The sequence below is a fragment of the Bos grunniens genome, chromosome 7, assembly GCF_055505025.1.
Source record: "Bos grunniens cultivar Pamir isolate PY7600 chromosome 7, Bosgru_T2T1.0, whole genome shotgun sequence".
In the NCBI taxonomy this organism is placed as follows: Eukaryota; Metazoa; Chordata; class Mammalia; order Artiodactyla; family Bovidae; genus Bos; species Bos grunniens.
The window spans coordinates 14,644,352-14,657,519 of NC_141171.1; the positions used below are offsets into that span (position 1 = coordinate 14,644,352).

A 13,168-nucleotide genomic window follows, 5' to 3' on the forward strand; every position below is an offset into this window, starting at 1 on the left:
AAAGAGGTGACTGGGAGAAACACCATCCTCTCAAGAGCCCTCATGGGTATTTGATGATTTCCGGGTTCTTACACTGTGTGTCAGATACTTCCTTAAGACTTCACAAGATGAGTTCCCTGGTGGCCTAATGGTTAGAATTTGGGGCTTTCACTGCCATGGCCTGGGTTCAATCCCTGATTGTGGAACTGAAATCCCAAAAGCCACGTGGCCAAAACAACCTCCCTATGGCTCTTCTCTTTCAGATCTCTGCTAAAACACCAGCTCCTCAGCAAAGCCTCATCTGACCAACCAGTTTCAAACAAGACATTATTCCATCAGTCTTTATCCATGCAACTTGTTTGATTTTCCTTCACAACAATTGAAAGTGAAAGTGTTAGTGGCTCAGCCGTGTCCGACTCTGCTATCCCATGGACAGAGGAGCCTGGCGGGCTACAGTCCATGGGATTCTCCAGGCAAAAATACAGGAGTGGGCTGCTGTGCCCTTCTCCAGGGGATCTTCCCAGTGGACTCTTTACCATCTGAGCCACCAGGGAAGCCCTCACCACGATCACTACCACCTGAAATCGTATTACACAGCTATTTGTATATAATCTGTTTTCCGCGGGACTAAGATCTTAAGGGCAGACACATCTTTCTTTTATCCGCAGTATCTGGAAACATGCCTTAGTGCTGAGAACACATGCCACAGAGATAAACAAATGAATGAATAATAATGGTGACCATTAAATGGATGACCTCTGGGCATCTTCTTCATAGAATTTCAACTCTTAGTAACATTTATTGAATGAATAAATAAATCCAGGTGGCCTTAGAGAGCCTGCTGACAGAAATAGTAGAGTGAGCCCTGGTTTGAGCTTCCCACGTGGCTCAGTGGTAAATAACCCACCTGCCAACACAGGAGATGCAGAAGACTCATGTTTGATCCCTGGGTCAGGAAGATCCCCCAGAGAAGGAAATGGCAACCTACTCCAGTATTCTTGCCTGGGAAATTCCATGGACAGAGGAGGCTTGGGGGCTACAGTCCATGACGGGCAAAGAGTCAGACATGACTGAGCATGCATGCATGCAAGCCCTAGTTTGGAAGAGGCAACTTACTCCAACCTGTTACTTCTGCCCACCCAATCCCACCTGATCCAACTTAATCACACCAGCCCTCCATCACTCCTAACTCAATAATGTCTATCAGCTGATGGATAGATAAACAAAATGCAGTAAATTATTATTCAACAATAAAAAGGAATGAAGTTCTGATACATGCTGCAACTTGAACTGTGAAATCATGCTAAATGAAAGAAGCCAGACACAAAGGACCACATGTTTTATGATTCCATTTATGGGAAATGTCAAGAATGGGCAAATCCACAGGGACAGGAAGATTAGTGCTTTTCTGCCACTCAGAGGTTTGGAGGAGATGATGAGTGTTAATGGATATGGGATTTCTCTCTGAGGTGATGAAATGTTTCAAAATTTATTGTGGTGACGGTTGCACAAGTCTGTGAATACCCTAAAAACCATTTAATTATGTACTTTAAGTGGGTGGATTAGATGGTACGTGAATTACATCTCAATTCGAGCCGGTGGCTTGTGGGATCTTAGTTCCGCCACCAGGGATTGAACCTCGGCCACAGCAGTGAAAACACCAAGTCCGAACCACTTGATCGCCAGGGAATTCCCAATCAGTCTGTCTTTTAAAACCCTCAACCCGGGGACTTCCCTGGTGGCGCAGTGGATAAAAATCTGCCTGCTAATGCAGGGGACACAGATGCAATCCCTGGTCTGGGAAGATTCCACATGCCGCAGAGCCACGAGCCCACGGACCACAGCTGCTGAGCCCGTTCTCTAAGGCCTGTGAGGCCCAAATACTGAGCCCACGTGCTGCAAATACAAAAGCCTGAATGCCCTAGGGCCCGACAGCCAGGACTAATGCCACAACTACTGAAGACTGTGTGCCCCAGAGCCTTTGCTCCACAAGAGAAGCCACTGCAAGGAGGGGCCTGCACGCTGCAACTGGAGTAGCCCCTGCTCTCCGAAACGACAGAAAACCTGCGTGCAGCAACAAACACCCAGTACAGCCAAAAATAAATAAGATAAAGCAGTGTGTACATGTCAAAACCAGAGTGAAAATCCTCAACCCAACATCTAATCCCCAACACAAGTCATCCCACATCCAACTCATCTTAACTGATCCCATTTTGACTCACCAAATAGGTAATCCTCCACCTCAAATTCATAATAACCCCTACTCACCTCTACTCAACTCAATCTCCTTCTTAAGTCAACCCTAATTCAACTCAATCCAGTATCCAATTTCAAACCCTTAACCCTCTCATCATTTCAACCTCCAACTCAACAGATCCCCAGACCGACTCAACTCACTCCAAACTACCCTCCAACCCGATTCATCTTTAACCCACCTCCCCAATGGCTCAGGGGATAAAGAATCTACCTGCAATGCAGGAGACACAGGAGGTGCGGGTTCAGTCTGGGTTGGGAAGATCCCCTGGAGGAGGAAATGGCAATCCACTCCAATATTCTTGCCTGGAGAATTCCATAGACAGAGGAGCCTGATGGGCTACCGTCCATGAGGTCACAAAGAATCAGACACAATTCAGCATGCACGTGAATCACTAAAGCTACCTCTACCAAAAGGCACAATTAATTAAGACAAGTGATGGCAAGATGCCTTGGGTGAGACAAGAGCCAGACCCTAAGAGAACATCAATTGACAGACACAGACAAGGAACTTCCCTGGTGGTCCAGTGGTTAAGAATCTGCCTTGCAATACAGGGAACATGGGTTCTGTCTCTGGTCTGGGAAAATTCCATATGACTCAGGCCAACTAAGCCCGTGCACCACAACCACTGAGCCCACGCTCTCACACTCTAGAGCCCAGAAGCCGAAACTACTGAACCCGTGTGCGCTAAAGTCCATGCTCTGAAATAAGAGAAGCCACTGCGATGAGAAGCTCAGGGACCACGGCTAGAGAGTAGCCCCTGCTCACTACAACTAGAGTAAGGCTGAGCACAGCAATGAAGACCCAGGGCAGCCAAAACTAAAAATAAGCAAATAAAAAAGTAAAAAGAAAGAAAGACACAGACAGGACACAGTTCACTGATTTATTCTCAGACTTGAGATGCCAATTATGCCCTATGGCCTGGGGCAGGTGGTGGTATGGGGGAGTTAGGGTGGGGGGATGGGGGTTTCTCTCATCATATCCCAGCCTTCCCTAAGGAGGAAGCAGATTAAATATACAACAGAGGGGATTCTCCCTTTTAATATAGACCCAGGTATAAATAGGGCAGCACCATTAGAATCCTAGTTTCCCCCCAACCCCACCAGTTTGGTCCCCACGCCACCTGGCATGGCAAGGTGTATTTGGGGAGGCATGGAGGGAGACAGTATTCAGAGCTGGGCTGAGGCAGCAGAAAGAGTACGCAGCTCAGTCCAGGGAAGTCCCACTTCCCTCTGTAGTCTGACATCAGTCCCTTCACTGCGAACCCACCTGAAAAGAAGAAATGAGCAAAGGGATCCCAGTCTGGGTTCAGGAGACATCCAGTGCTTAACTATGGGGAAGGTAGCACCAAAGGGTGTTGAGAGCACTGACTGAGGGGGTGGGAGGCAGGTGTGGGTGGGGGCATTCATCAGCTCTGAGTCAGAAGTTCATTGCTGGGGTGGGGGAGCTCAGGGGAGGGAGATGAGTGATGGGTGGGCACCGAGGGGAGAAAGAGCCAGACTACAGTTATGCCAGCCGGGGCGCAGTGCAGAGAAACAGGACCCATGGACCAGGGTAGTCCAGCCCCCAGACCCCCTGGAACGGAGAAGGAATATTGTTTGACCATGATGAGCAGACCGTTTCCTGGCTCCACGCAGTCACAGGAGACGATAAATATGACGGCTTCAAAGCCTCAGCACCAAATATGGCCCGTCTTGGGGGCTCCCTCATTGTCCCTCCCAGCCCCGGAAGCTCTCAGCTGCTAAAGCAGACAGGGCCCAGTTCAAACCCAAACTTCTGGTTCGTCTGGCCAAAGTCAGCAGCTGCCACATCCAACAGGGGCAGAAATCCCACTCGGGAGGAGCTGAACTCAAAGAGGGTCTTCGACTGTCCCTTCCGGAGCTGACACGGGAAGACACGGATGGTGGGTAAGTCAGGGGGAGGGGAGTAATCACAGGCTCCCCTCCCCAATCTGGCCAGTCCCTGCCCTCTTCCTTACCCTGCAGCCATCGTAGGGGACTGTGATGGTGGCGGCTGCCATCTGGTTGAAGGATACCTCTTCCCCATTGGCCCCGAGGAAACGGGCAGAGCGGCTGTGGTCACCTGCAACTTCGTCCAGCCAGGCGGCCGAGTTCTGGCAGGTGAATGTGAAGCTCTGGCGGGCCGTGGCACTCAGCAACTTCAGGAAGGTCAGCTGTACCACGCTCACTGGGGCCCCATCGGCATCCACGTAGGAGAACTGGAGGTGGGACAAAGAGGAGCTGAGGATGTGTCCTTGCCTCGACTCTTTCCGAGGTACCCACCTCCCAGGATCTGTATCCACTGCCGGCCTGCCCCTGCTGCCATGACTTCCTCTTTGGAGGCCCCACCAGCCATCTGATCATCCCTGGTTCTCCTGCAAGCCCCTAGGCCTGTGTGGCCATTGAGCACTTGAATGGTGGCTGGTGAGATTGAGAAACTTTTCACAATTTCAGTTAAATTTTAAATTTTTTTGGGCACTCATTTCTTAAAAAATTGAAGTATAGTTGATTTACAATGCTGTGTTAGTTTCAGGCTTATAGCAAAGTGATTTAGTTATATGTATATATATATATATAGATATACACACACAGATATTACATATATATATTCTTTTTCATATTCTTTTCGATTACAGTTTACTACAAGATACTGACTATATAGTTCCCTGTGCTATACAGTAGGTCCTCATTGTTTATTTTATACATAGTAGTGTATAGTGTGTATATGTTAATTCCAAACTTCTAATAGATCCCTTTCTCCCTTTCCTTTCTGGTAACCATAAGTTGGTTTTCTATGTCTGTGAGTCTATTTCTGTTTTGTAAATAAGTTCATTCCTGTCATATTTTAGCTTCCACATGTAAGTAATATCATCCGATATTTGCCTTTTCTGACTTACTACACATAGTATGATAACCTCTATGGGTCCATCTATTTAAATTATTTAATTAAAAAATGTCTAACTTTATTTAATTTATAATGAACAACTGAGCCTCAATCCATTTATCAGAAAACTGAGGTTTGGAACAACTTGAAGATGCAAATCTGCTTTTTCAACTGCAGGTTTTATGCAGTCTAACTCTTTCCAAGGAAATTTAGTATCAAAATTATGATGTGCTATAAATATAAAATATGCACCAGACTCTGAAGAACTCACAGGGAAAAAGTTGAAAATGCTTCAGTAATCTTTATATTGATACGACAATATTTTGGATATATTGGGCTACATAAAATATATTATTAAGTTATCACTGGCTTGAGATAACTAGCCCGGTAACACATCTTTTTTGGCTTCCTTCTCTTCCCTGTATCATTTCACATTTCCTGATTGATGTTTTCTGGACTCACATCACAGATAAACCCCTTGCAATTGAGTCTCAGGTCTGTTTTAGGGGGGCCCAAACCCATATACCACTTGACATTATATGGTAGCTTTGTTTCCTTGGTTACTCTCTGTCTGCTTCCTTGGTCCCATTCCCAATAGAATATTAACTTCAGGAAGTCAGGAACTGTGTTTTCTTTGCTGCTATGTTCCCAGTGCTTAGCATACATAAATATGTTACATAAACAAATCCCAAATGGACCCAAGATCTCCCACCACTGCATAAACCTGATCCTCTTCCCACTTATATATCTCAGAATCTCACTAGACTGTTCTTCAAACCAGGAACCTGGGCATCATCTCTCTTTCTTTTCCTCCCCTCCATCTCATCAATTACTCATCTCATCAATTACTATTGATAGGTCCTATTGACTTGCCATCTCATCAATTAACTAGGTCCTATGGACTTGCCCTCTTAGATAACGTTCTAAGCCATTCCTTCCTCTTCATCCCCCATTCCCCTAGCTCCAGCCACTTCCCTTCCTTGCCTTTCTAAACCAACACATCAATCTCCTCCTGGGTCTCCCAGCCTCCAGTTTCCCCACAGCCACCACCAGCAGCCCAGAGGCATTTTCCTATCATAGAGATTGAATCTCAGTCCCTCTCACTTAAACACATTCCATGGCTCCCTACTGCCCATAGGTCTTTCTGAGGAGGTGGTCTTAGCTCTCACCTACCTGCCCAACCTCTTCTCTACCACATTCCCCCTCACTCTCTCTACAGCAGAGCAAGTCGCATTTTCTTCTTTTAATTTACCAGGCTTTCTCTTGACTCTGGGACTTTGTATATGCTGTTCCATCTCTTCGGAACACCCTTCCATGTCCTCCCAAACTTGCAAACCAGTTAATTCCTTAGACCTCAGCTGAGCTGTGACTTCCCTCAGGAAGCCTTCAGGTCCTTCCAGCACTGCCTGTAGATCACCACCATGTCCTGTGTTTCCCCCCACATCACACATATGATGCTGCCCCCTCCCCCACAAGCCTATGATCAGCATAAAGGCAGAGGTGAGGCTATCCTGTTCATCTCACCTCCTCCAATTCCCATGCTGGTTTACACCAATTTTTATACCATCCCCACCCTGGCTTTGCAGGTAACTCACCTTTTTCCCTCGACGGAATGTGCTATACCAGCCACCTGGCTTTTCTTTGGACCAAGAGGCCAGTTTCACCTGGGGGACAGAGGGAAGGGTGTAACAGGTGCCCTGGGGTGGGGGGGCTGGCAACGTGTCAATTTTGCATTTACCACCCCACACTGAAAGCTACGGACTGTAGGGGACTTCCCCGGTGGTCCAGAGGCTAAGGGGCCATACTCCCAATGCAGGAGGCTCGGGTTCAATCCCTGGTCAGAGAACTAGATCTCACATGCTGCAACTAAGATCCAGTGCAGCTAAATGAATAAAAAGAATCTGCTGACTATAAATATCAGGAACTCTTAGGTTATTCTCTGGCTGTGGGACTGGGCTTGGCTGGTACCCAGGATAGATCCAAGAGGCTGGGGGTTTCTGACTTCTGAGGGTGCCTCCACTGATGATTGACAAGAGCTGGTGGATAAATGCTCCGGCTCCTACCTCTCCCCTGAGGTGAGGTAACTCCCAGGAGTCTGCCCTACACTGTCTCCCCGAAGGCCCTGTGGATCGGAGCCTTGGGTGTCCAATGGTGATGTTTTAACAACACACCCCTTGGGAGTTCCCTGGTGGTCTAGTGGTTAAGAATCCACCTGCCAATGCAGGGGATACGGGTTCAGTCCCTGGTCTGGGAAGATGCCACATGCCGCAGAGCAACAAAGCCTGTGCGCCAAACTAATGGGCCTGTGGGCCACAACTACTGAGTCTGTGCGCCTAGAGCCCATGCTCCTCAAAAAGAGAAGCCACTGCAACGGGAAGCCTGTGCACCACAGCAAAGAGTAGCTCCTGCTCACTACAACTACAGAAAGCCCACACACAGCAACGAAGACCCAGTGCAGCCAAAAAATAAATTAATTAAAAGAAGAACATCACTGTGCACTTTTGCAGGCCCTGTGCTCACTAAGTGGTTTACCGGCAGTAGAGACATTAACAAAAAGTGTTAGTCAAGTGATTCAGTTGTGTCCGACTCTTTGCAACTCCATGGACAGTAGCCCGCCAGGCTCCTGACTGTCCATGGAATTCTCCAGGCAAGAATACTGGAGTGGGTAGCCATCTCCTTCTGCAGGGATCTTCCCAAACCAGGGATCAGACCTGGGTCTCCTGTATTCCAGGCAGATTCTTTACCATCTGAGCCACCCCAGCACTGCACACAGTCAGTGTATCAGTGTCATCTGATATGTGTACTGGTAACATGACTGCACAACTACCCTATCAGGTAGATACTTTCTTGAGCCCCCACTTTACAGATGAAAAAACTGAGATAACAGATCTGGATTCCAACCGAAGCAGTCCAGGGTCCAGAGGCTCACTGCTCACCCACTGCTCTCTACAGCTAAGCCTGGTTCTTAGTGTCAGAGACTGTTAGACTCCCTGATGGAGAACCCCAGGATTTCTGGGGGACCAGGTGGAGGGCAGTTAACCCATGGGACCTATAAGAGAGCAGGTTAGGAGGCAGTATAGATGGGTGGTTAAGGGCTGAGACAAGGGCCAGGTGGTCATGGGTAATCTTGTCCTTCTCCATGCCTCAGTTTCCCTATCTGGGGGATGATAACAGAATTGTTATTTTTTTAATTGAAACAGAGCTGATTTCCAATGTTGTGTTAGTTGAGGTGTACAGCAAAGTGATTCAATTATACATATATATCTTTTTTTTTCTTTCAGATTCTTTGCCCTGATGTTGGTGTTGTTTAGTCTCTCAGTTGTGTCCAACTCTTTTGCAGCCCTATGGACTGCAGCCCACCAGGCTTCTCTGTTCGTGGGACTTCCCAGGCAAGAATACCAGAGTGGGTTGTCATTTCTTTCTCTAGGGGATCTTCCTGACCCAAGGATCTGACTCAGATCTCCTGCTTAGCAGGTGGATTCTTTGCCACTGAACCACCAGGGAAACCCTTTCTCCCCTTATAAATTATTACAAGATATTGAGTATAGTTCCATGAGCTTTACAATAGGTTCTTGTTGGTTATCTATTTTAGGGATAATAATAAAATGACCGCATCGGTGGCTGGGACTCAGTAAGTTAATGCAGCTGAGTTCTTAGGGCTGGCACATATATCCTATTGTTTCAAGGTTCACCACTATTATTGATTTCCTTACTATTTTTTCTTATCTGTCTTTCCCCACAGAAAATAAGCTCCATAAAACAAAACGAAGCAAAGAAGGGTTTGTTTTTTTTAGTTTGTTTGGTTTGTTTGTTTTAGATTATCTGCTGTAGCCCCAGCATTTCAAGGACTTTGGCATACAGAAGGTGCTCAATAGACGTCGGTTGAAGGAAAAATAAAATCCCAATCAACTCCTGGTGGGGCGGGGAGCGGGGAGGGTTGGGGAGCGGTGAGGTATGAATGAGATATTTTCGAGTCCCTCCTTCCACCAACCCCTCCCAGCCCCCTACTCAGGTACTCACGGTCTCAAACTTCTTGTCTGGGTAGAGGCAGGTTTCTCCTCCTGCCGTGAAGTTACAGAAAACCCTGAGCGCATCCCGCGCGCAGCCTTGATTGGGATCAATCCAGTATTCCCCTGCCGCAGAGCCAGTGGGAGAAGATAAACCGGGGGCTGGATCCCACGTCTCCCCGCCCTCCGGGGGGAGGGACGAGACCTCACCATCTGGCAGATGCGGATGGCTGCGGTGCAACTCTTTGCACACGAGGCCCGGGCGCTCAGCCGTGCCGGGAGGGCGCCGCAGCTGCTCTAACTCGAAGCTCAGCGACGCCATCGAGGCCAGCACCTCCTCCAGGCCGCCCTCCGGGGTTCCCAAGCCTAGCAGGGAACGTCGGCGCCGGCGCAGCCCGTGCAGCTCCGCAGAGGGACCCTGGGCAGAGGTGGGGATGGAGGAGAGGAGGACGGCAAGAGGAAGAGACAAGGAGAGAGACAGGCAGAAATGAGAGATGTGGGAGGCAGAAAGACACAGGGGTGTGGAGAGTAAGGAGAGATACAGACAGGAACCGGGGACATGGACAATCAGAGACGGAGGGCGACACAGGAAGGAGAGGGACAGAAAGGCTCAGAGATGGGAAGTGGAGAGAGGAAAAAAAAGAGCCAGAACCACAGTCAGGCAAAGGAGAGAGACAGAGAGAGACCCAGAAGACAAAAAGAAAGATAAAATAGTGAAACAACGTTTTGAGGTAGAGACAGAGAAAGGCCAGAGAGATGGACAGACAAAATCCAATCAGAGCCCCCATGGAGGTCCCCCCAAGCCCCTCTACACACAGCCCAGATCCTCCTTCAGCTTTTGAGCCACCTCCCTTCCCACCTGCAATCCCCGAACACGTGGTGTGTGCTCCGCCCACTTCTAGTCACTGAGGGACCAGGGGAGACACTCGGACAGAGCCCCATAGGGAACTTACCGGGGGACCAGGAGGACCTGGGGGGCCAGTGTCTCCACGAGGACCTTGGGATCCCTATAGGGAGAAGTACTTGGGTGTGAACTCTGTCTATGGAGACCCCTGCCTGCCAACACACACACACACACACAACTGGAGGAAGGACATGCAATTTTCAGCCCCAAGCATAAAACGCAAATTTTCTTTCCATATTTGAACATCTCTGAAATCAGCATCTTAACATCTGTGACAAGTCATCATTAACTTGGCAGAACTGTCTTCTTCTGTAGCAGTTCATAAAACAATGGTGCATCTTACAACAGATGAAATCTTAGATTTTATAAAATACAATGGTAAGTGTTGAAGACATAATCAAATGCCTGACTGACTGAATAAATAAACGAATGAACCCAAAGGCATTGAGGGTTCTGGTACAGTGAAGGGGGCTGAGGGGTTGGGAGGTGAGAGCCCAAGGGAGCGGTGACTACTTACCGGGGACCCCTTTGAGCCTTTCTGTCCTGGAGGACCCTGTGGGGTAGAGACAGGGGGGCTTGGACTCCTGGCTGGCCCAACAGGGTGACTCCCCCACCCCTGCAAACCCCTTATACTCACCACCACGCCTTGGGGCCCAGGGTGGCCCAGAGAGCCAATGGGGCCAGGAGAACCCTGGGGAAAGGGCATCAGAATCATCACTGATGGGGTTCATCCTTATGGTCCAGACACATCCCCCAGACAAGTCTCCTCAAAAGAAGACCCTCAACCCCAGTCACAACCTTCAAGTCCCCCAGATAGAGCCCCCCATTTCCTTCAGACACAATCCCTATTGTTCAAGACCCAGGCTTCCTAATCCCCCACACCCAAACAAGCCCCACTTCTGCTTTCCCATCCCCCTCGAACACAATCTTCCCTCTTGGGGCATGACGAACACTCACCGGTTCTCCCTGGAGGCCAGGGGAGCCTTGCACTCCTGGCAACCCCTGATCCCCTTTCTCACCAACCTCCCCAGGGGGGCCGACAAGACCAATTAATCCAATGTGGCCCTGGAGGATATGAGAGACACATGTGGGGGAAGAATGGGGGCGGGGAATTGACAGACTGTTCCCTTCCAGCCTTGGGGTAGTGAGTTTGGGAGCAGAGGAGACCCCAATCTCCTAGCCCTCTGGCTACGGAGAGAAGTAAAGGTGGAGGAGAGGGAGGTAGCTGGGGAAGAAGAAGAATAAAAAGAGGCATCCTTACCTTTTCTCCCTTGGGGCCAGCATCTCCCTTCAGCCCTGGTAGGCCAGAGGGCCCCTGGAAGGAGAGTTAGGATCAGTTGAAAGAGAAAGTGTTAGTCACTCAGTGGTGTCTGACTCTTTGCAACCCTATGGACTGTAGCCCACCAGGCTCCTCTGTCCATGGGATTCTCTAAGCAAGAATACTGGAGTGGATTGCCATGCCCTCCTCCAGGAGATCTTCCCAACCCAGGGACTGGACCCAGGTCTCCTGCATTGCAGGCAGATTCTTCACTGTTTCAGCTACCCGGGAAGCCCTAGGGTCAGTTGGTAAGTCTCAAACAGAAAGCCTCATGTGAGTGACTGGAGGATGGTCAAATGGGAAATTACCTAGATTTCAAATCGAATTACCAGGGAAGTGGTCATGGGGGTGGTCAGGAGAGAAGAGAGCTGATGAGAGATGAACGGAGGGGTTTTTGGAGGATGGTCAAGATAAATGATCTGTAGTCAACATCGGTGTGGGTAGTCAGTGAAGACTGTTAAGATAGATGGTCGGTTTGGTCAGTGTAGACCGCCAAGATGAGTGATCTGAAGAGATGGTTAGTATAGATGGTCAGGGTGGACCATCAGAAGGATAGTCAGTGAGGGGTCAGTCCGCACTATCAGAACCCAAGGTCACTAGATGGTCACTGGATAGATGTCCAGTGTGAGTCTCAGTGCGGGGACCTCAGGGATGAAGAAGTCTCTTACCAGGGGACCAGGAGGGCCTAACAGTCCAGGAGGTCCCAGGAGGCCTGGCTCGCCCTAGGGCAAAATAGAACATGAGGGGCTGCACCCTGCCAGAACTCATGTGTGGCGCCCCCCTCCCACCCCAACCAGGGTCAGCTCCTCCCAACTGTGATGACAAATTACAAGAAGCGAGCAGACAGGGAGGGCCTGATCCCACCCCCCAACCCCATCCCTATTCTCAGTCCACTCACCACAGGTCCAGGGATCCCACGAAGACCCTCAGGTCCAACACGTCCAGGGGGCCCTTGAGCCCCTACTGGGCCTGTCCTCCCTGGGGGTCCATCAGGACCTGGTTCCCCCTGAAAAGGAGCAAGGTGGAAGGGAGGAGGCAGAGAGAATCAGGGGGAGCCTGCCTCCTGACCCTCCAGCCAAGAACCATCAGGGAGCGGGGAGAAATTGGGGCAACTGTGGTGGTCACAGGTCCCTCCCCATTCTGCTGGCCCAACTATTGACCAATGGGTCAGGACAAGGACCGCTCCCTGGGACTTCCCTGGTGGTCCAGTGGTTAAGAATCCACCTGCCAATGCAGGGGCTGCTGCTGCTGCTAAGTCGCTTCAGTCGTGTCCGACTCTGTGCGACCTCATAGACGGAGCCCACCAGGCTCCTCTGTCCCTGGGATTCTCCAGGCAAGAACATAGGAGGGGTTGCCACCTCCTTCTCCAATGCATGAAAGTGAAAAGTGAAAGTGAAGTCACTCAGTCATGTCCGACTCTTAGCGACCCCATGGACTGCAGCCTACCAGGCTCCTCCGTCCATGGGATTTTCCAGGCAAGAGTGCTGGAGAGAGTTGCCATTGCCTTCTCCACCAGTGCAGGGGACACGGGTTTGATCCTTGCTCTGGGGAGATCCCACATGCCGCAGGGCAGCTAAGCCCGAGCACCACGGCTAGAGAGTAGCCCCCACTTGCTGCAATTTAGAGAAAGCCCACACACAACAATGAAGACCCAACGCAGCCAAAAATAAAAGAACCCCTCTCTTGGCCAGGGGGAACTCACCTTGGCACCTTTCTCTCCTTCTCTACCTTCTTGACCCATGCGACCAGAAGGACCCTGAGGGGTGAGTAGAAAGTGTGACTAGAGGGCTGTGAGCTGAGTAGAGGGCTGTGAGCTGAGTAGG

The 13,168-nt window shown here is 49.7% G+C and overlaps 1 protein-coding gene across 3 annotated transcripts in view; it reads right to left on the reverse strand.

The window, feature by feature from the left end:
* Nucleotides 1-3,102: 3,102 nt before the first annotated feature.
* COL5A3 (collagen type V alpha 3 chain) overlaps nucleotides 3,103-13,168 on the reverse strand; it is a 44,729-nt gene continuing 34,663 nt past the window's right edge. For all 3 annotated transcript variants that reach the window (XM_086409208.1, XM_086409206.1, XM_086409207.1), the window contains 13 exons: nucleotides 13,048-13,101; nucleotides 12,244-12,351; nucleotides 12,014-12,067; nucleotides 11,289-11,342; nucleotides 10,985-11,092; nucleotides 10,665-10,718; nucleotides 10,545-10,580; nucleotides 10,077-10,130; nucleotides 9,334-9,541; nucleotides 9,137-9,249; nucleotides 6,712-6,780; nucleotides 4,212-4,451; nucleotides 3,103-4,114 (listed from right to left, as the gene is read on the reverse strand). In XM_086409208.1, coding sequence (XP_086265334.1) covers nucleotides 3,968-4,114; nucleotides 4,212-4,451; nucleotides 6,712-6,780; nucleotides 9,137-9,249; nucleotides 9,334-9,541; nucleotides 10,077-10,130; nucleotides 10,545-10,580; nucleotides 10,665-10,718; nucleotides 10,985-11,092; nucleotides 11,289-11,342; nucleotides 12,014-12,067; nucleotides 12,244-12,351; nucleotides 13,048-13,101 — 1,299 coding nt within the window. In that variant the 3' untranslated portion in view covers nucleotides 3,103-3,967. The remainder of the gene's footprint in view (nucleotides 4,115-4,211; nucleotides 4,452-6,711; nucleotides 6,781-9,136; nucleotides 9,250-9,333; nucleotides 9,542-10,076; nucleotides 10,131-10,544; nucleotides 10,581-10,664; nucleotides 10,719-10,984; nucleotides 11,093-11,288; nucleotides 11,343-12,013; nucleotides 12,068-12,243; nucleotides 12,352-13,047; nucleotides 13,102-13,168) is intronic.